The sequence below is a fragment of the Cyclopterus lumpus genome, chromosome 20 (genome assembly GCF_009769545.1).
Source record: "Cyclopterus lumpus isolate fCycLum1 chromosome 20, fCycLum1.pri, whole genome shotgun sequence".
NCBI classification, from domain to species: Eukaryota; Metazoa; Chordata; class Actinopteri; order Perciformes; family Cyclopteridae; genus Cyclopterus; species Cyclopterus lumpus.
This window is the reverse complement of record NC_046985.1, coordinates 507501-529357: the sequence shown is the minus strand read 5'-3', so window position 1 is coordinate 529357 and position 21857 is coordinate 507501. Positions and strand designations below refer to the sequence as shown.

At 47.3% G+C, this 21857-nt stretch overlaps 2 protein-coding genes and 1 long non-coding RNA gene across 5 annotated transcripts in view; 1 reads left to right on the top strand and 2 right to left on the bottom strand.

The window, feature by feature from the left end:
* Window positions 1-109: 109 nt before the first annotated feature.
* Window positions 110-11708, bottom strand: zbtb14 (zinc finger and BTB domain containing 14). 2 transcript variants are annotated; one of them, XM_034559998.1, is made up of 10 exons: window positions 11450-11708; window positions 7332-7520; window positions 5896-6066; window positions 4380-4475; window positions 4146-4289; window positions 3708-3952; window positions 3016-3101; window positions 2793-2932; window positions 2410-2505; window positions 110-1999 (listed from the first exon to the last, which is right to left on the bottom strand). In XM_034559998.1, the coding sequence occupies exons 2-10, from the start codon at window positions 7518-7520 to the stop codon at window positions 1856-1858; spliced, it is 1311 nt and encodes a 436-aa protein (XP_034415889.1). In that variant the 5' UTR covers window positions 11450-11708; the 3' UTR covers window positions 110-1855. The 2 variants fall into 2 exon arrangements, with proteins under 2 accessions (XP_034415889.1, XP_034415887.1); XM_034559996.1 differs by lacking the exon at window positions 11450-11708 and adding an exon at window positions 10859-11295.
* LOC117749451 lies at window positions 10915-13925 on the top strand. Its single transcript, XR_004611713.1, has 2 exons — window positions 10915-11025; window positions 12177-13925. It is a non-coding gene; the product is annotated as an uncharacterized LOC117749451 (long non-coding RNA).
* Window positions 13926-19262: 5337 nt separating this feature from the next.
* The window catches only part of LOC117749484 (guanine nucleotide-binding protein G(olf) subunit alpha-like), a 14787-nt gene continuing 12192 nt past the window's right edge, over window positions 19263-21857 (bottom strand). For both annotated transcript variants that reach the window (XM_034560058.1, XM_034560057.1), the window contains 2 exons: window positions 20986-21053; window positions 19263-19720 (listed from right to left, as the gene is read on the bottom strand). In XM_034560058.1, the coding sequence (XP_034415949.1) occupies window positions 19574-19720; window positions 20986-21053 (215 nt within the window). In that variant the 3' untranslated portion in view covers window positions 19263-19573. The remainder of the gene's footprint in view (window positions 19721-20985; window positions 21054-21857) is intronic.

Here is a 21857-nt window from a genome sequence, read left to right as displayed (position 1 = left end):
GATCAAACTTCATTGATGTGTTGTATAAACATGTTCCTATTAAAACATTAGGAGCTGCTGGTGTGGTCTCCATGACAACAGGTAATGAATGAAAACAGTGAATATAACGAAAGGTTAAAACACAGCAGCTCTGCTCATGAAACTGAACAGAACAACAACTTTATAAACAACACAAACAGTTTATGTACAGTCAAAACTGATCATTTACAAAGAATCACAAACCATGTTTATAACACGTTAATAACACGTTTATATCATGAGCGCTCGGATGAACGTCAGGAAAAAACAGCATTTAGAGTCTGGTTAAAAAAAGATCAATAAACATACAGTGAAAATATTCCAGTGTCCAGGTGTTAAGAGGAGGAGCCATGTATCCAGGTGTTAGGAGGGGCCATGTGTCCAGGTGTTAGGAGGAGGGGCCATGTGTCCAGGTGTTAGGAGGAGGGGCCATGTGTCCAGGTGTTAGGAGGAGGGGCCATGTGTCCAGGTGTTAGGAGGAGGGGGCCATGTGTCCAGGTGTTAGGAGGAGGGGCCATGTCTCCAGGTGTTAGGAGGAGGGGCCATGTCTCCAGGTGTTAGGAGGAGGGTCCATGTGTCCAGGTGTTAGGAGGAGGGTCCAGGTGTTAGGAGGAGGGTCCAGGTGTCCAGGTGTTAGGAGGAGGGGCCATGTGTCCAGGTGTTAGGAGGAGGGGCCATGTGTCCAGGTGTTAGGAGGAGGGGCCATGTGTCCAGGTGTTAGGAGGAAGGGCCATGTGTCCAGGTGTTAGGAGGAGGGGCCATGTGTCCAGGTGTTAGGAGGAGGGGCCATGTGTCCAGGTGTTAGGAGGAGGGGCCATGTGTCCAGGTGTTAGGAGGAGGGTCCAGGTGTCAGGAGGAGGGTCCAGGTGTTAGGAGGAGGGTCCATGTGTCCAGGTGTTAGGAGGAGGGTCCATGTGTCCAGGTGTTAAGAGGAGGAGCCATGTGTCCAGGTATTAGGAGGAGGAGCCATGTATCCAGGTGTTAGGAGGAGGGGCCATGTGTCCAGGTGTTAGGAGGAGGAGCCATGTGTCCAGGTGTTAGGAGGAGGGGCCATGTGTCCAGGTGTTAGGAGGAGGAGCCATGTATCCAGGTGTTAGGAGGAGGGGCCATGTATCCAGGTGTTAGGCGGAGGGGCCATGTGTCCAGGTGTTAGGAGGAGGGGCCATGTATCCAGGTGTTAGGAGGACGGGCCATGTGTCCAGGTGTTAGGCGGAGGGGCCATGTGTCCAGGTGTTAGGAGGAGGGGCCATGTATCCAGGTGTTAGGAGGAGGGGCCATGTATCCAGGTGTTAGGAGGAGGGGCCATGTGTCCAGGTGTTAGGCGGAGGGGCCATGTGTCCAGGTGTTAGGAGGAGGGGCCATGTATCCAGGTGTTAGGAGGACGGGCCATGTGTCCAGGTGTTAGGAGGAGGGGCCATGTGTCCAGGTGTTAGGAGGACGGGCCATGTGTTAGGAGGAGGAGCCATGTGTCCAGGTGTTAGGAGGAGGGGCCATGTATCCAGGTGTTAGGAGGACGGGCCATGTGTCCAGGTGTTAGGAGGAGGGGCCATGTGTCCAGGTGTTAGGAGGAGGGGCCATGTGTCCAGGTGTTAGGAGGAGGGGCCATGTGTCCAGGTGTTGAGGAGGGGCCATGTGTCCAGGTGTTGAGGAGGGGCCATGTGTCCAGGTGTTAGGAGGAGGGGCCATGTGTCCAGGTGTTGAGGAGGGGCCATGTGTCCAGGTGTTGAGGAGGGGCCATGTGTCCAGGTGTTAGGAGGAGGGGCCATGTGCCCAGGTGTCAGGAGGAGCAGCCGATGGCGTCCAGGTGTCAGGAGGAGCAGCCGATGGCGTCCAGGTGTCAGGAGGAGCAGCCGATGGCGTCCAGGTGCTGCTCCTCAGCAGCCATGGCGGCAGCCTGCAGAGTCTCCGTGTCGCTCTGCAGGGGGTTCAGCTGCTTCCTCTCACTGTGCATGTTGTTCTCATGACGCTTCAGATCGGACGCCTGGAAGTACAGAAGACAGTGAACTCATTATAGAAGTAGTGTAAGTAGTATTATATTAGAAGTATTATAGTAGTAGTATCAGAGTAGGATTATAGTAGTATCATTGAAGTAGTATAGTAGTAGTATCATTGAAGTAGGAGTATCAGAGTAGTATTATAGTAGTATTACAGTAGTAATAGTATGGTAGTATTATAGTAGTAGTAGTACCTTGGCGAAGGCCTTGGTGCAGTAGTATAATAGTAGTAGTATTAGTAGTAGTAGTAGTAGTAGTAGTAGTAGTAGTAGTAGTAGTAGTAGTAGTATTATAGTAGTAGTAGTAGTATTAGTAGTAGCAGTAGTAGTAGTATTATTATAGTAGTAGTATTATAGTAGTAGTAGTAGTAGTAGTAGTATTATAGTAGTAGTAGTACCTTGGCGAAGGCCTTGGTGCAGGACGGACAGACGAACGGTTTCTCTCCTCGATGTCTTCGCTCATGATCCTTCAGGTGAGACTTGTGTTTAAACGCCTGCAGACAGACAGACAGGTGTTCAATAAAACCAGCAGACAGGTGTTCAATAAAACCAGCAGACAGGTGTTCAATAAAACCAGCAGACAGGTGCTCAATAAAAACCAGCAGACAGGTGCTCAATAAAAACCAGCAGACAGACAGACAGGTGCTCAATAAAAACCAGCAGACAGACAGACAGACAGACGCTCAATAAAAACCAGCAGACAGACAGACAGACAGACAGACAGACAGGTGCTCAATAAAAACCAGCAGACAGACAGACAGACAGACAGACAGGTGCTCACCTTTTCACACATCTGGCAGGCGAAGGGCCTCTCGTTGCTGTGAACTCGCTCGTGTTTTTTCAGGTCCGGAGCTCGAATGAACGATTTCCCACAAACGTCACACCTGTACGGTTTGAAGCCCGTGTGGATCTTCAGGTGCTCTGAAACGCAGGTGAGGGCGGAGTCAAACCCTAACCTCAGTAAAACCAACATCACCCGTTTCATCCGTCGGTACCATGGTTACCTTTCAGGTGAGCGTGAGTGGTGAACGCTTTGGTGCAGATCTCACAGGCGAACGGCCGCTCAGCTGAATGCAGCTTCTCATGTTTCCTGAGGACAGAGCGAGCAGGTCTCAGGGGGGCTGGTCTGGCTAGGTGAACTGGTGCTGGTCTGGCTAGGTGAACTGGTGCTGGTCTGGTTAGGTGAACTGGTGCTGGTCTGGCTAGGTGAACTGGTGCTGGTCTGGCTAGGTGAACTGGTGCTGGTCTGGTTAGGTGAACTGGTGCTGGTCTGGCTAGGTGAACTGGTGCTGGTCTGGTTAGGTGAACTGGTGCTGGTCTGGCTAGGTGAACTGGTGCTGGTCTGGTTAGGTGAACTGGTGCTGGTCTGGCTAGGTGAACTGGTGCTGGTCTGGCTAGGTGAACTGGTGCTGGTCTGGTTAGGTGAACTGGTGCTGGTCTGGTTAGGTGAACTGGTGCTGGTCTGGTTAGGTGAACTGGTGCTGGTCTGGTTAGGTGAACTGGTGCTGGTCTGGTTAGGTGAACTGGTGCTGGTCTGGCTAGGCGAACTGGTGCTGGTCTGGCTAGGCGAACTGGTGCTGGTCTGGTTAGGCGAACTGGTGCTGGTCTGGCTAGGCGAACTGGTGCTGGTCTGGCTAGGTGAACTGGTGCTGGTCTGGTTAGGTGAACTGGTGCTGGTCTGGTTAGGTGTACGTACCTGAGCCGGCTCTCGTCCAGGAAGGTCTTCCCACACACCTGGCATGCCAGCTGGTCTCGGTGTCCGTACAGCAGGTACTCAAACTTCATGTCGGTGGTTGCCGTCGACCAGCCGGGCGGCTGCTCGTCCTTCACCTCCCCCATACTTTCTGCAAAAGCAAGCGTGTCCGCGGCGTGGTGCTCCGCCCCCAGCTCCTTAGGCTCCGTCTCCATGTCCGTCACCGCATCCTGGTTGTAGCAGGTGACCTGGAGGAGTCACATGATCTGGTTACCTGTGGTTACCTGTGCTCTGGGGGTGCGTATTTGAGGGTTTTACATTGAATTCCAATATTTGTCAACATGATGAAATATTAGAGAAAAAGCGGTGAAATAGTCTCAACTATAACTGATATTGATGATCTGCAACACACTCACACCTGTCCCCGTAACACCTGTGTACCTTGTGCACGTCCTCATTGGTAAGTTCCTTCAGAATGGCTTCCTGGACACGCAGCGCTGCACTGGGAGACTTATCCAGCTCCTGATTGGTTGACGCCTCAACGAGGTCATCCGTAGTGGGCGTGTCATTGTGTTCCCCGAGGACCTGCGTGCACATGCGCACAAATGATGTCACAATAATATTCCGATGTAATATGTTGAAGCTGGTTGGATCTCATTGATTATTGATCGGTACCTCGGCATCAGCAGCCAGCTGGGCCTCGGGCGGCAGCGCCATCTTTACGATGTCATACGGAAACTTGTCTTTGTCCTCTGAGGACACGTCTCGTTTCTAAGGACACATGCACGCATCATCACACAGGAGGAGGAGCTTTACCTGTCTGATTAACACACAGGTAAACCACACACACACACACACACACACACACAGGTCAATCTGTGTTAGTATTACCTGTGTGTGTACCCGAGTGAGTGTTACCTGAGTGAGTGTTACCTGAGTGTTGCCCGAGTGAGTGTTACCTGAGTGTTGCCTGAGTGAGTGTTGCCTGAGTGAGTGTTGCCTGAGTGAGTGTTGCCTGAGTGAGTGTTGCCTGAGCGAGTGTTGCCTGAGCGAGTGTTGCCTGAGTGAGTGTTGCCTGAGCGAGTGTTACCTGAGTGAGTGTTACCCGAGTGAGTGTTGCCTGAGTGAGTGTTACCCGAGTGAGTGTTGCCTGAGTGTTGCCTGAGTGAGTGTTGCCTGAGTGAGTGTTGCCTGAGCGAGTGTTACCTGAGTGAGTGTTACCCGAGTGAGTGTTGCCTGAGTGAGTGTTACCCGAGTGAGTGTTGCCTGAGTGAGTGTTACCTGAGTGAGTGTTGCCTGAGCGAGTGTTACCTGAGTGAGTGTTACCCGAGTGAGTGTTGCCTGAGTGAGTGTTACCCGAGTGAGTGTTGCCTGAGTGTTGCCTGAGTGAGTGTTGCCTGAGTGTTGCCTGAGTGAGTGTTGCCTGAGTGTTGCCTGAGTGAGTGTTACCCGAGTGAGTGTTGCCTGAGTGAGTGTTGCCTGAGTGAGTGTTGCCTGAGTGAGTGTTGCCTGAGTGAGTGTTACCTGAGTGAGTGTTACCTGAGTGAGTGTTGCCTGAGCGAGTGTTACCTGAGTGAGTGTTACCCGAGTGAGTGTTGCCTGAGTGAGTGTTACCCGAGTGAGTGTTGCCTGAGTGTTGCCTGAGTGAGTGTTGCCTGAGTGTTGCCTGAGTGAGTGTTGCCTGAGTGTTGCCTGATTGAGTGTTACCCGAGTGAGTGTTGCCTGAGTGAGTGTTGCCTGAGTGAGTGTTGCCTGAGTGTTGCCTGAGTGAGTGTTACCCGAGTGAGTGTTGCCTGAGTGTTGCCTGAGTGAGTGTTGCCTGAGTGTTGCCTGAGTGAGTGTTGCCTGAGTGTTGCCTGAGTGAGTGTTACCTGAGTGTTACCTGAGTGAGTGTTGCCTGAGTGGGTGTTACCTGAGTGGGTGTTACCTGAGCGAGTGTTACCTGAGTGAGTGTTGCCTGAGTGGGTGTTACCTGAGTGGGTGTTACCTGAGCGAGTGTTACCTGAGTGAGTGTTACCTGTGAGTTACCTGAGTGGGTGTTGCCTGAGTGTTACCTGTGAGTTACCTGAGTGAGTGTTACCTGTGAGTTACCTGAGTGAGAGTTACCTGAGTGTTGCCTGAGTGGGTGTTACCTGAGTGTTACCTGTGAGTTACCTGAGTGAGAGTTACCTGTGTGTTACCTGTGAGTTACCTGAGAGCAGAGCCTGTCGAGGAAGCGGATGCCGAGTATCTGTCCTGATGACATCATGAGGTTGACGTCTCTCTTCTTCACGGAGATCTTTGCGGTGTACATGTAGTTCAACACCTCCTCAAAGATATCAGAGCGAATGAAGTCGATTTCAATCACAGAGGAGTTGTCCACCTGAGGAGACGCAGTCAGACAGGTGAGTACCGCACATCTTTAAGTATTTTACAATGTATGCGTGTATCCATCTCCGTTTGTGTTTTTAGTTTGTTTTCTGTTGTCTGTTGTCTCTTCGTCTTGTTCTGACACCGTTTCATGAATACCTCTTACCTTTACTAGCCGTGTTTTTAGAAGTATTTATATTACTATACTACCACTTTACTTCTACTGTACTATTTTATAGCACCTCATGTTTCTTAAGTAGTTGGACAGTACTTTGTGTTTAAGTAGTTGGACAGTACTTTGTGTTTTCTTAAGTAGTTGGACAGTACCTCGTGTTTTCTTAAGTAGTTGGACAGTACCTTGTGTTTTCTTAAGTAGTTGAACAGTACCTTGTGTTTTCTTAAGTAGTTGGACAGTACCTTGTGTTTTCTTAAGTAGTTGGACAGTACTTTGTTTCTTAAGTAGTTGGACAGTACCTTGTGTTTTCTTAAGTAGTTGGACAGTACTTTGTTTCTTAAGTAGTTGGACAGTACCTTGTGTTTTCTTAAGTAGTTGGACAGTACTTTGTGCTTCTTAAGTAGTTGGACAGTACTTTGTGCTTATTAAGTAGTTGGACAGTACTTTGTTTCTTAAGTAGTTGGACAGTACCTTGTGTTTTCTTAAGTAGTTGGACAGTACTTTGTGCTTCTTAAGTAGTTGGACAGTACTTTGTGCTTATTAAGTAGTTGGACAGTACTTTGTTTCTTAAGTAGTTGGACAGTACCTTGTGTTTTCTTAAGTAGTTGGACAGTACTTTGTGCTTCTTAAGTAGTTGGACAGTACTTTGTGTTTCTTAAGTAGTTGGACAGTACTTTGTCTTTCTTAAGTAGTTGGACAGTACTTTGTGTTTCTTAAGTAGTTGGACAGTACTTTGTCTTTCTTAAGTAGTTGGACAGTACTTTGTGCTTCTTAAGTAGTTGGACAGTACTGTGTGTTTCTTAAGTAGTTGGACAGTACTTTGTGTTTCTTAAGTAGTTGGACAGTACTTTGTGTTTCTTAAGTAGTTGGACAGTACCTCGTGTTTCTTAAGTAGTTGGACAGTACTTTGTGTTTCTTAAGTAGTTGGACAGTACTGTGTGTTTCTTAAGTAGTTGGACAGTACTTTGTTTCTTAAGTAGTTGGACAGTACTTTGTTTCTTAAGTAGTTGGACAGTACTTTGTTTCTTAAGTAGTTGGACAGTACTTTGTGTTTCTTAAGTAGTTGGACAGTACTTTGTGTTTCTTAAGTAGTTGGACAGTACCTCGTGTTTCTTGAAGAGCTTTTTGAAGTAGTTGGAGCAGGCGGCGAGCACACAGCGGTGAGCGCGGAACTTGACGTCTTCGACCACCACAGCAATGTCGCAGTGTTCACCCTCCAGTCGCTGCTCGTTCAGCAGCTTCAGGAAGATGCTCTTATGTTCGTCGTCCACGTACTTCACCGTCTCCGCCATCTGAATACAGGTAAAACATCAGGTGTGTGATGAGGGCCCTATTTCTCGTATGTGGCTCAACTAAGTCGATCAAATGTCCTATTAGCCAGCTTAAATTAACAAGATGATTGACGTCAGGCTCGTTAATTTGAGGCAGACTTCAGTCCTCGGGATAGTCGAACCAGACTTCAGTAATCAGGATAGTCGAACCAGACTTCAGTAATCAGGATAGTTGAACCAGACTTCAGTAATCAGGATAGTCGAACCAGACTTCAGTCCTCGGGATAGTTGAACCAGACTTCAGTAATCAGGATAGTTGAACCAGACTTCAGTAATCAGGATAGTTGATCCAGACTTCAGTAATCAGGATAGTTGAACCAGACTTCAGTAATCAGGATAGTTGAACCAGACTTCAGTAATCAGGATAGTTGATCCAGACTTCAGTAATCAGGATAGTTGAACCAGACGTCAGTAATCAGGATAGTTGATCCAGACTTCAGTAATCAGGATAGTCGAACCAGACTTCAGTCCTCGGGATAGTTGAACCAGACTTCAGTAATCAGGATAGTTGAACCAGACTTCAGTAATCAGGATAGTTGATCCAGACTTCAGTAATCAGGATAGTTGAACCAGACTTCAGTAATCAGGATAGTTGAACCAGACTTCAGTAATCAGGATAGTTGATCCAGACTTCAGTAATCAGGATAGTTGAACCAGACGTCAGTAATCAGGATAGTTGATCCAGACTTCAGTAATCAGGATAGTTGAACCAGACTTCAGTAATCAGGATAGTTGAACCAGACTTCAGTAATCAGGATAGTTGAACCAGACTTCAGTAATCAGGATAGTCGATCCAGACTTCAGTAATCAGGATAGTCGATCCAGACTTCAGTAATCAGGATAGTCGATCCAGACTTCAGTAATCAGGATAGTCGAACCAGACTTCAGTAATCAGGATAGTCGATCCAGACTTCAGTAATCAGGATAGTCGATCCAGACTTCAGTAATCAGGATAGTCGATCCAGACTTCAGTAATCAGGATAGTCGAACCAGACTTCAGTAATCAGGATAGTCGAACCAGACTTCAGTAATCAGGATAGTCGAACCAGACTTCAGTAATCAGGATAGTCGATCCAGACTTCAGTACTCAGGATAGTCGAACCAGACTTCAGTAATCAGGATAGTCGAACCAGACGTCAGTAATCAGGATAGTTGAACCAGACTTCAGTAATCAGGATAGTTGAACCAGACGTCAGTAATCAGGATAGTTGAACCAGACTTCAGTAATCAGGATAGTTGAACCAGACTTCAGTAATCAGGATAGTCGAACCAGACTTCAGTAGTCAGGATAGTTGAACCAGACTTCAGTAATCAGGATAGTTGAACCAGACTTCAGTAATCAGGATAGTTGAACCAGACTTCAGTAGTCAGGATAGTTGAACCAGACTTCAGTAATCAGGATAGTTGAACCAGACTTCAGTAATCAGGATAGTTGAACCAGACTTCAGTACTCAGGATAGTTGAACCAGACTTCAGTAATCAGGATAGTTGAACCAGACTTCAGTAATCAGGATAGTTGAACCAGACTTCAGTAATCAGGATAGTTGAACCAGACTTCAGTAATCAGGATAGTTGAACCAGACTTCAGTACTCAGGATAGTTGAACCAGACTTCAGTACTCAGGATAGTTGAACCAGACTTCAGTAATCAGGATAGTTGATCCAGACTTCAGATAGTGAAACATGATTTTCTAACAGCACAAAGTCAAATAAACTCAAAGAGCCTCTTTGTTCTCCGTTGACGAGCAGGAGATGATCATGAACATATTTGAGGAATTCCAGACCATAATAATGGAACATCTAATACCGCTGTGAGGGCTAGACAAGAAGCATGGCAACATGTCAGACAAGTTAAATGAGTAATGCTGCCTTCACATGAATATTAACAATGCTTTACTGGTGTGAGTTTACTTGCCCGACTATTTGTGGTTTATTCATTCAATTCACTCTCGCTGGAGAGGGGGCGTGGCTTATCTCCGTGGCAACAGTTATAACTGCCGCCATCCACAATGGAAGAAATAACCACTATTTCTGCTTTATACTTGTTTTGGAAATCCCACAAACTTGACTTTCATGAATCTGCTCTCAACGCAGCATCAGTGTTGGGAAAATGTATCTGCTCATTTTAAGAGCCTCATTCTTTAAATGTGCCTGCTGGCAGTCGGTGTAATGACATGCATCATCCAATGGGATCTAACATAACTATCTCAACTCTTTACACTATACAACAATGTACCACAATGTACAACAATGTACCACACTATACAACAATGTACCACACTATACAACAATGTACCATACTGTACAACAATGTACCACACTGTAGAACAATGTACCACACTACACAGCAATGTACCACAATGTATAACAATGTACCACACTATACAACAATGTGCCACACTATACAACAATGTACCACACTGTAGAACAATGTACCACACTACACAGCAATGTACCACACTGTACAACAATGTACCACACTGTAGAACAATGTACCACACTACACAGCAATGTACCACAATGTATAACAATGTACCACACTATACAACAATGTGCCACACTATACAACAATGTACCACACTGTAGAACAATGTACCACACTACACAGCAATGTACCACAATGTAGAACAATGCACCACAATGTACAACAATGTACCACAAGGCTCTGCATACAGTCTGTGAGACAGTCAATGTGGTGTTCAATGTAGGCTCCAGAAGGTCTGTAATAATTGATTCCTTGAGGGCAGAATGGAAGGCGCTCGTACAGGAAGTCGTCATCACGTCATCAGAACTCTCTCCCTATGAAACATTAATATAACTAATATCACTCCTTCAATGAGGAAGGGAGGGGCCACTTCCTTCAGGGGGCGTGGCCAGATTATCCAGCTAGACTGAATGAGCCTGGAGCAGGTTCACATTGTTGATGTGTTGCTATGGTGATTGACAAACTTGTGTAATCTCATCCTCAAAATGATCCAGCTAACCACGTAGAGAAATAGGGCCCAGGTGGTCCCCAAAACTCACTGATTTATTCAGTTATTAAGAACGCCGGACTTTTAGTAGTAACAGAGTTTATTTTTAAATACCGGTAGTAGTTTTAGTACTTTTACTTTAAGTTACTGCGAGGAACTTTGTGTCATAATTAATATATATACAGTGTATATATGATATCTAATAATGTATTATAATATATAAATATTATTATTATTGTATATAATAATAATAATAGTATTTATATTCTTATGTCTCTCTGGTGAGGAAGTCTCGACTTGACAGAAGTTGTTCATGCACCTTTCTTACCGCGGACACGCGCACCGGAGCGTGCACGATGCGTCGGACTGAACCGCGGGTCCCGACACCAGACATGCTAGCGTATAGCATCACCGGAACCGGACCGGGTCTCGTTTCTACAGTTCATATGAACCGTCCCTCTACCGGGGCCGACCGTTTACCGCGTCGTTCTCACGGTGAGGCTGCCATTAAACACGAACCCACCGGACCGTTACCGGAGGATTAACCGGTATTTTACACCACGTCCTGGTGTGTGCGCGCGTGAGAGGCGTTCAAATGGCGGACGGGCGGCCTGCAGCTCCTCTCGCACACAAAATGGCGTGTCTCCGGTCCCGGTCGGGCTCTCCCGGATCGTCCGACCGGACGGCGGAGCGCGAGGGCCCGTCTACCGCGGGCTCGCGTGCCCGTCTGCCGCGGGCCCGCGTGCCCACCTGCCGCGGGCTCGCGGGCCCTCGCGGGCCCTCGCGCTCCGCCGTCCCCGGGACCAACACGCAGGCACGCGAGCAACACGGACGAGGCTCGAGCGGCCATGAGCGGAGCGAGCGCGCGCAGCATCTCTGCGGTAACGGGACCGGACGGCTGGAGGAGGAGGACTCTTACCGTCACGGGGGCCCGGAGGGGGGCAGCGGGGTCCTCTGGGCGGGTCGCTCACCGGGAGCCACTTTGTCCGGTTGTTGATGTTGTTGTTGTTGTTGTTTTTGATGAGGACGAGCACAGAGCGGAAGGCCGCGCTTTGCGCCAGCACGCACACACTGCGGGGGCACGAGGCAGCGCGCCAAACTGCCTCTGTGGACGAGAAGGAGCGCTACCTCTGACGCATGCGCTCTGTGGCCAGGGCTCGCGGAGAGAAGACGCCATGTTGTAGTTAAAGAAGTTTAAAAAGCCCGGATGTTACAGAACCCGGATGTTATAGAACCCGGATGTTTCTTTCCGCTTTTATTTTCTTCATTTTAAAATGTGTGTATATATAAATATATATTTATATATATGTGTATATATATATATATGTGTAAAAAAAATGTAATCGAGTAATCGCATTATGCGCAAAATTCAAGAATGAATTAAAAACTAGTGTATTGCACTCTTATTTTAAAGTAACAGCAAGTTAACATACATAATCTAAATCTGTTATATGTATATATATATATACTTATATACATATTTATGTATATATACGTGTATATACATATATGTGTGTGTGTGTGTATATATATATATATATATATATATGTGTATATATATATATATATATATATATGTATATATATATGTATATATATGAGCTCCTCCTCGTATGGCCATGTGTGACTTGTTGCTGGTCTACCAGACTACCAGAGCCACCTCTGCGTGTAGCACTTGGCCCGTGAAGCCTCCATCGACATCTGGACGTCTTCTTCTGTATCTGGTCCGGCTCGCTGGACGTTTCAGGTACTGAAGGCCAGCAGGAGGTTTTGGAGCCTGGAAAGGTATCGCTTCCAAAGAACCACCCTTTTTAAAAGGGCAGCAGCTGGTACTCCTGTAGCGTTCCCTGGTCCATGTTCCCTGGTCCATGTTCCATGTTCTCTGGTCCATGTTCCCTGGTCCATGTTCCCTGGTCCATGGCCCCTCATGTTCATTATAACTATGTTTATTATAACTGTAAGATGATTGATTATGGGAGGCGTAGTTAAATGTAGCTTTCCCTGGTCCATGAATCGGCCCCTCAGGTGGTTGTAATTGATGTAGTTCATGATCATTCCCACACAACTGAGGTGAGTGTAGAGCTGTAATGGTTTTTATCTCTACGTCACGTGTATATAAAAGAATGTCTATGTTTTAAATGAATACATAAGAAGGATATGATAATAAGGGATATTATGAAGAATGTATTAAGAAAACACAAGAAACTCACTGTATGTTCATTATAACTGTTTATTATAACTATTGATTATGGGAGGCGTAGTTAAATGCAGGTTTCCCTTGGAGATTGTGAAAACAGCTGTTTCCAGCCGGAAACCATTTTTATTGTGAACCGGAAGTGGGGAAAAGCTAGCGGAAGTAGCGAACTGTTTACCTTATTGTAGCCAGTAGCATGCTGTGTTGTTGAAGGGCGGGGCTTAAACTAACCAATGAGAGGCTCTAAGCCCAGTGGGTGAAAACACGTTGTGCAGGGTGGAACGTTCTCTTCAGACAGACAGACCCTATTAGCATTTTTAGCTTGCTATTAGCCTGTGGAAGCTTAGACACGTGAACACCGTCGGGCGGAGAACATGCTGTTCATATTTATCATTAAATATTTTTAGTATACATCATTGGATTTTGGATCTTCCCTCCACCGAGTCGCCCAAGATTGAGTGAGGACTGTGGAGTATGAGTTTGGAGCACGTGGCGTTGGTGGAAGACGTTCGATGACCTTTTCCATCCATGGCATCCCAAGGTCGTGGTTCAGACCACGCCTTTCCACCACTGTGGACAGAGTGCGTGGCTTTGCATTCTCCGGGTGGACCTGAACATAATCCTTACAGTTCCAGAAGAGCTTCTTGGTCAACCTGACATCGCAAAACTTTTATCGCTGGGGAAAAAATGTCTGCCAGGAACTCTCCAGCGGGTTGTAGAGGTCCTTTCTCAGAAGCTTGGGTTCTGGGTTGGTGACGCTCACAGGAAGGCCAGTAATCAGCAGATGGAATCCGCCATCCACAGTCCTGGGAGCTCCGATAAATAACCTCTTCCTCTGAATCCGTGTCAGTACTGCTGTGCTCCTAATATGAGCTCAAATGTCCGTCTGCCATGAGGTCAGTGTTGAGCTGGATCGATGGTTCCAGTTACAATAAAAATCAGCAAACACAATTACAAATTGAATCACAGTATGAAATACATAAAACATACTGTCCGTTGCTCGTGCGCCCCGGGCTACACATATAGAAGCTATCGTCTCTCCAGAACCAACCGGATCACTCCTCCAGGCCCAAATACAGCACCAAGCCAACGGATTTCCTTATTTTCATATACACTATGCAGTTTTTGCACTATTACGCAATGTTGACTTAGTTGGACTTACACTGCACAGTTTTTACATTAAACGTATGCATTTGTTTTGTGTTATGCTGTATCATTCACTTGTTTTAACACTTAACTTTGACCTTGCAGTTCCTCCTGGAACACAGATTCAGTTTTCTTAGCCGGTCGCTAACACTCAAGTCTAAATGTCCTTTTTCTACCTCAACTTGAGCTTCTCTGAGAAATCAATCGGGGTCACCACTTTGTCGAGGTGGAGGCACCAAATGTGGTACATATTAACATATTAACACCGGCATAAGACACACACACACTACATTTCGTGATTCTAGCACTTACCTTTCTAAAGGTATTCATTTCCTGAGGTCATTACACATGAACAACATGGATCATGGCACAGACTTGTACTCCCCAAGGTCCTAGAACCTCATTGGTGTATATCTACTTTCAAGGCTCTACGATCTTCACGAGGAACGATATTCAAGATGTACGGTTAGGGGGTTAGGGCTAAATCACGGGACTACACAAGTCTGGCTAAATGTGTCAATCATACTCCACCCTGTTTGCTCCAAATCAGCCCAAATTCAGTGTGTGGGTTAAGGTTAGGGCTGTGGGTTAAGGTTAGGGGTAAGGGTTAAGGTTAGGGGTATGGGTTAAGGTTAGGGCTGTGGGTTAAGGTTAGGGGTATGGGTTAAGGTTAGTGATGTGGGTTAAGGTTAGGGGTATGGGTTAAGGTTAGGGCTGTGGGTTAAGGTTAGGGCTGTGGGTTAAGGTTAGGGCTGTGGGTTAAGGTTAGGGCTGTGGGTTAAGGTTAGGGCTATGGGTTAAGGTTAGGGCTGTGGGTTAAGGTTAGGGGTATGGGTTAAGGTTAGGGGTATGGGTTAAGGCTAGGGGTATGGGTTAAGGTTAGGGCTGTGGGTTAAGGTTAGGGCTGTGGGTTAAGGTTAGGGGTATGGGTTAAGGTTATGGCTGTGGGTTAAGGTTAGGGGTATGGGTTAAGGTTAGGGGTGTGGGTTAAGGTTAGTGATGTGGGTTAAGGTTAGGGGTATGGGTTAAGGCTAGGGGTATGGGTTAAGGTTAGGGCTGTGGGTTAAGGTTAGGGGTATGGGTTAAGGTTAGGGCTGTGGGTTAAGGTTAGGGGTATGGGTTAAGGTTAGGGCTGTGGGTTAAGGTTAGGGGTATGGGTTAAGGTTAGGGGTATGGGTTAAGGCTAGGGGTATGGGTTAAGGTTAGGGCTGTGGGTTAAGGTTAGGGGTATGGGTTAAGGTTAGGGGTATGGGTTAAGGTTAGGGCTGTGGGTTAAGGTTAGGGCTGTGGGTTAAGGCTAGGGCTGTGGGTTAAGGTTAGGGGTATGGGTTAAGGTTAGGGCTGTGGGTTAAGGTTAGGGCTGTGGGTTAAGGTTAGGGGTATGGGTTAAGGCTAGGGCTATGGGTTAAGGTTAGGGGTATGGGTTAAGGTTAGGGCTGTGGGTTAAGGTTAGGGGTATGGGTTAAGGCTAGGGGTATGGGTTAAGGTTAGGGGTATGGGTTAAGGTTAGTGATGTGGGTTAAGGTTAGGGGTATGGGTTAAGGTTAGGGCTGTGGGTTAAGGTTAGGGCTATGGGTTAAGGTTAGGGCTGTGGGTTAAGGTTAGTGATGTGGGTTAAGGTTAGGGCTGTGGGTTAAGGTTAGGGCTGTGGGTTAAGGTTAGGGCTGTGGGTTAAGGTTAGGGGTATGGGTTAAGGCTAGGGGTATGGGTTAAGGTTAGGGCTGTGGGTTAAGGTTAGGGCTGTGGGTTAAGGTTAGGGGTATGGGTTAAGGTTAGGGCTGTGGGTTAAGGTTAGGGGTTTGGGTTAAGGTTAGGGCTGTGGGTTAAGGTTAGGGGTATGGGTTAAGGTTAGGGGTATGGGTTAAGGTTAGGGCTGTGGGTTAAGGTAAGGGTTAAGGTTAGGGGTATGGGTTAAGGTTAGGGCTGTGGGTTAAGGTTAGGGGCTGTGGGTTAAGGTTAGTGATGTGGGTTAAGGTTAGTGATGTGGGTTAAGGTTAAGGTTAGGGGTATGGGTTAAGGTTAGGGCTGTGGGTTAAGGTTAGGGCTGTGGGTTAGGGGTATGGGTTAAGGTTAGGGGTGTGGGTTAAGGCTAGGGCTGTGGGTTAAGGTTAGGGCTGTGGGTTAAGGCTAGGGCTGTGGGTTAAGGTTAGGGCTGTGGGTTAAGGTTAGGGCTGTGGGTTAAGGTTAGGGCTGTGGGTTAAGGTTAGGGCTGTGGGTTAAGGTTAGGGCTATGGGTTAAGGTTAGGGCTGTGGGTTAAGGTTAGGGGTATGGGTTAAGGTTAGGGGTATGGGTTAAGGCTAGGGGTATGGGTTAAGGTTAGGGCTGTGGGTTAAGGTTAGGGCTGTGGGTTAAGGTTAGGGGTATGGGTTAAGGTTAGGGGTATGGGTTAAGGTTATGGCTGTGGGTTAAGGTTAGGGGTATGGGTTAAGGTTAGTGATGTGGGTTAAGGTTAGGGCTGTGGGTTAAGGTTAGGGCTATGGGTTAAGGTTAGGGCTGTGGGTTAAGGTTAGGGGTATGGGTTAAGGCTAGGGGTATGGGTTAAGGTTAGGGCTGTGGGTTAAGGTTAGGGGTATGGGTTAAGGTTAGGGCTGTGGGTTAAGGTTAGGGGTATGGGTTAAGGTTAGGGGTATGGGTTAAGGTTAGGGGTATGGGTTAAGGCTAGGGGTATGGGTTAAGGTTAGGGCTGTGGGTTAAGGTTAGGGGTATGGGTTAAGGTTAGGGGTATGGGTTAAGGTTAGGGCTGTGGGTTAAGGTTAGGGCTGTGGGTTAAGGCTAGGGCTGTGGGTTAAGGTTAGGGGTATGGGTTAAGGTTAGGGCTGTGGGTTAAGGTTAGGGCTGTGGGTTAAGGTTAGGGGTATGGGTTAAGGCTAGGGCTATGGGTTAAGGTTAGGGGTATGGGTTAAGGTTAGGGCTGTGGGTTAAGGTTAGGGGTATGGGTTAAGGCTAGGGGTATGGGTTAAGGTTAGTGATGTGGGTTAAGGTTAGGGGTATGGGTTAAGGTTAGGGCTGTGGGTTAAGGTTAGGGCTATGGGTTAAGGTTAGGGCTGTGGGTTAAGGTTAGTGATGTGGGTTAAGGTTAGGGCTGTGGGTTAAGGTTAGGGCTGTGGGTTAAGGTTAGGGCTGTGGGTTAAGGTTAGGGGTATGGGTTAAGGCTAGGGGTATGGGTTAAGGTTAGGGCTGTGGGTTAAGGTTAGGGCTGTGGGTTAAGGTTAGGGGTATGGGTTAAGGTTAGGGCTGTGGGTTAAGGTTAGGGGTTTGGGTTAAGGTTAGGGCTGTGGGTTAAGGTTAGGGGTATGGGTTAAGGTTAGGGGTATGGGTTAAGGTTAGGGCTGTGGGTTAAGGTTAGGGGTATGGGTTAAGGTTAGGGGTATGGGTTAAGGCTAGGGGTATGGGTTAAGGTTAGGGGTATGGGTTAAGGTTAGGGGTATGGGTTAAGGTTAGGGCTGTGGGTTAAGGTTAGGGGTATGGGTTAAGGTTAGGGCTGTGGGTTAAGGCTAGGGCTGTGGGTTAAGGTTAGGGGTATGGGTTAAGGTTAGGGCTGTGGGTTAAGGTTAGGGCTGTGGGTTAAGGTTAGGGGTATGGGTTAAGGCTAGGGCTATGGGTTAAGTTTAGGGGTATGGGTTAAGGTTAGGGCTGTGGGTTAAGGTTAGGGGTATGGGTTAAGGCTAGGGGTATGGGTTAAGGTTAGTGATGTGGGTTAAGGTTAGGGCTGTGGGTTAAGGTTAGGGCTGTGGGTTAAGGTTAGTGATGTGGGTTAAGGTTAGGGCTGTGGGTTAAGGTTAGGGCTGTGGGTTAAGGTTAGGGCTGTGGGTTAAGGTTAGGGGTATGGGTTAAGGTTAGGGGTATGGGTTAAGGCTAGGGGTATGGGTTAAGGTTAGGGCTGTGGGTTAAGGTTAGGGCTGTGGGTTAAGGTTAGGGGTATGGGTTAAGGTTAGGGCTGTGGGTTAAGGCTAGGGCTGTGGGTTAAGGTTAGGGGTATGGGTTAAGGTTAGGGCTGTGGGTTAAGGTTAGGGCTGTGGGTTAAGGTTAGGGCTGTGGGTTAAGGTTAGGGCTGTGGGTTAAGGTTAGGGCTGTGGGTTAACGTTAGGGGTATGGGTTAAGGTTAGGGCTGTGGGTTAAGGTTAGGGCTGTGGGTTAAGGTTAGGGCTATGGGTTAAGGTTAGGGCTGTGGGTTAAGGTTAGGGGTATGGGTTAAGGTTAGGGCTGTGGGTTAAGGTTAGGGCTATGGGTTAAGGTTAGGGCTGTGGGTTAAGGTTAGGGCTATGGGTTAAGGTTAGGGCTATGGGTTAAGGCTAGGGCTGTGGGTTAAGGTTAGGGCTGTGGGTTAAGGTTAGGGCTGTGAGTTAAGGTTAGGGCTGTGGGTTAAGGTTAGGGCTGTGGGTTAAGGTTAGGGCTGTGGGTTAAGGTTAGGGGTATGGGTTAAGGTTAGGGCTGTGGGTTAAGGTTAGGGCTATGGGTTAAGGTTAGGGCTGTGGGTTAAGGTTAGTGATGTGGGTTAAGGTTAGGGCTGTGGGTTAAGGTTAGGGCTATGGGTTAAGGTTAGGGCTGTGGGTTAAGGTTAGGGCTGTGGGTTAAGGTTAGGGCTGTGGGTTAAGGTTAGGGGTATGGGTTAAGGTTAGGGGTATGGGTTAAGGCTAGGGGTATGGGTTAAGGTTAGGGCTGTGGGTTAAGGTTAGGGCTGTGGGTTAAGGTTAGGGGTATGGGTTAAGGTTAGGGCTGTGGGTTAAGGCTAGGGCTGTGGGTTAAGGTTAGGGGTATGGGTTAAGGTTAGGGCTGTGGGTTAAGGTTAGGGCTGTGGGTTAAGGTTAGGGCTAGGGCTGTGGGTTAAGGTTAGGGCTGTGGGTTAAGGTTAGGGCTGTGGGTTAAGGTTAGGGCTGTGGGTTAAGGTTAGGGGTATGGGTTAAGGTTAGGGCTGTGGGTTAAGGTTAGGGCTATGGGTTAAGGTTAGGGCTGTGGGTTAAGGTTAGGGCTGTGGGTTAAGGTTAGGGGTATGGGTTAAGGTTAGGGCTGTGGGTTAAGGTTAGGGCTGTGGGTTAAGGCTAGGGGTATGGGTTAAGGTTAGGGCTGTGGGTTAAGGTTAGGGCTGTGGGTTAAGGTTAGGTGTATAAATACACACATGTTCTACATGGTTGTTGTTTTGTTCTTTATATTGTTGTATTCAGGCAACACGAGACTGAAAAAACAAACAAGAAATCAAATGTTTGACAACATTTTTTTAATATCAGTATTTTTCTGTTTCAGCTAAAACCATAAATGTTTAATTTTTTAAAGAAAACTCACTCACAAACTAACATCCACAAACATCTGTTAATGCGTTAAGCGTCTTTGAGTGTCTAGAAAAGCGCTATATAAATTAAAAGTATTATTATTAATGGTACATAACAATAATTGTAATATTAATAATAAAAACATGAACAAATATATTTAAATTCAAAATACTTTACTAAACGCCCACCCACTCCCTAATGACAGCACTACACTACCCCCTGCACCAGAGAGAGAAATACATAGCAATAATCAATAATCACAAATCAATAAAAGCCCAAAACAACGGCAGCGTGACACATCGTATAAAGTGTAAATATATCAGGATCTATGAGTTTTGATCACCTATCAGCTTGAACTACATATCGGATGAGCGTCTTCAGGTCACATGTCTCAGTCCAGGAGGGGGCGGGGCCAGACGAGCTCCTAGTGGCCAATCAGAGTAGCTCGTACTGCCGCAGGTGCATTCGCTGGATGATGTCACGACAGTCGTTGAAGACGCGGCGGATGTTCTCAGTGTCGATGGCGCAGGTAAAGTGAGGATAACAGTAATGTTTCCCATCGCCACTCGCTGTGCTGATCCTCTGAGAGACAGACGGGACAGAGAGAGAGAGACGGGTCATACAGAGAGAGAGAATGATCAGAGACAGACAGGTCAGAGAGAGAGAGACGGGTCATACAGAGAGAGAGAGAGACGGGTCATACAGAGAGAGAGAGACGGGTCATACAGAGAGAGAGAGACGGGTCATACAGAGAGAGAGAGACGGGTCATACAGAGAGAGAGACGGGTCATACAGAGAGAGAGACGGGTCATACAGAGAGAGAGAGACGGGTCATACAGAGAGAGAGAGACGGGTCATACAGAGAGAGAGAGACGGGTCATACAGAGAGAGAGACGGGTCATACAGAGAGAGAGACGGGTCATACAGAGAGAGAGAGACGGGTCATACAGAGAGAGAGAGACGGGTCACACAGAGAGAGAGAGAGACGGGTCACACAGAAAGAGAGACGGGTCACACAGCGAGAGAGAGACGGGTCATACAGAGAGAGAGAGACGGGTCATACAGAGAGAGAGACGGGTCACACAGAGAGAGAATGATCACAGACACAGACAGGTCAGCGAGAGAGAGACGGGTCACACAGCGAGAGAGAGAGACGGGTCATACAGAGAGAGAGACGGGTCATACAGAGAGAGAATGATCAGAGACAGACAGGTCAGCGAGAGAGACAGACGGGTCATACAGAGAGAGAGAGACGGGTCATACAGAGAGAGAGAGACGGGTCATACAGAGAGAGAGAGAGAGACGGGTCACACAGCGAGAGAGAGAGACGGGTCACACAGTGAGAGAGAGACGGGTCATACAGAGAGAGAATGACCAGAGACACAGACAGGTCAGAGAGAGACGGGTCACACAGCGAGAGAGAGACGGGTCATACAGAGAGAGAGAGACGGGTCATACAGAGAGAGAGAGACGGGTCAAACAGAGAGAGAGAGACGGGTCATACAGAGAGAGAGAGACGGGTCACACAGAGAGAGAGAGACGGGTCACACAGAGAGAGAGAGACGGGTCAGAGAGAGAGAGACGGGTCACACAGAGAGAGAGAGACGGGTCAGAGAGAGAGAGACGGGTCACACAGAGAGAGAGAGACGGGTCATACAGAGAGAGACAGACGGGTCATACAGAGAGAGAGACGGGTCGTACAGAGAGAGAGAGACGGGTCATACAGAGAGAGAGAGACGGGTCATACAGAGAGAGAATGATCAGAGACAGACAGGTCAGCGAGAGAGACAGACAGCTGGACTTAATGTATTGCATTAATTTTCTATCATATTAATTATTATTATTACCAGAAATTCATCTCTGATGAAGAACTTGGCTCTCATCACTTTGGGGTCTTCATCAGCATCTGGAACAGCTGGGGACACATTCCAACACTGACATCATAACGACATCTTTTTCCTTTGTCATACAATTCAGTATATTATTATATGATATATATGATATAATAATATATCATATATAAATATACTATAATAAAATATTAATATTGTATAATATAAATCACATATAGAACATGTTTATATGTTAAGATGCCCCTATGAACCTTGTTCACCTCAATCCTGCTTGAAGACACATGAGAACAACAGGAGTCCTGATGTTCTCATGTGTGTCCTGGTGTTCTCATGTTCTCATGTGTGTCCTGGTGTTCTCATGTGAGTCCTGGTGTTCTCATGTTCTCATGTGAGTCCTGGTGTTCTCATGTTCTCATGTGTGTCCTGGTGTTCTCATGTGAGTCCTGGTGTTCTCATGTTCTCATGTGTGTCCTGGTGTTCTCATGTGAGTCCTGGTGTTCTCATGTGAGTCCTGGTGTTCTCATGTTCTCATGTGAGTCCTGGTGTTCTCATGTTCTCATGTGTGTCCTGGTGTTCTCATGTGAGTCCTGGTGTTCTCATGTTCTCATGTGTGTCCTGGTGTTCTCATGTGAGTCCTGGTGTTCTCATGTTCTCATGTTCTCATGTTCTCATGTTCTCATGTTCTCATGTGTGTCCTGGTGTTCTCATGTGTGTCCTGGTGTTCTCATGTGAGTCCTGGTGTTCTCATGTGTGTCCTGGTGTTCTCATGTTCTCATGTGTGTCCTGGTGTTCTCATGTGTGTCCTGGTGTTCTCATGTGAGTCCTGGTGTTCTCATGTGTGTCCTGGTGTTCTCATGTTCTCATGT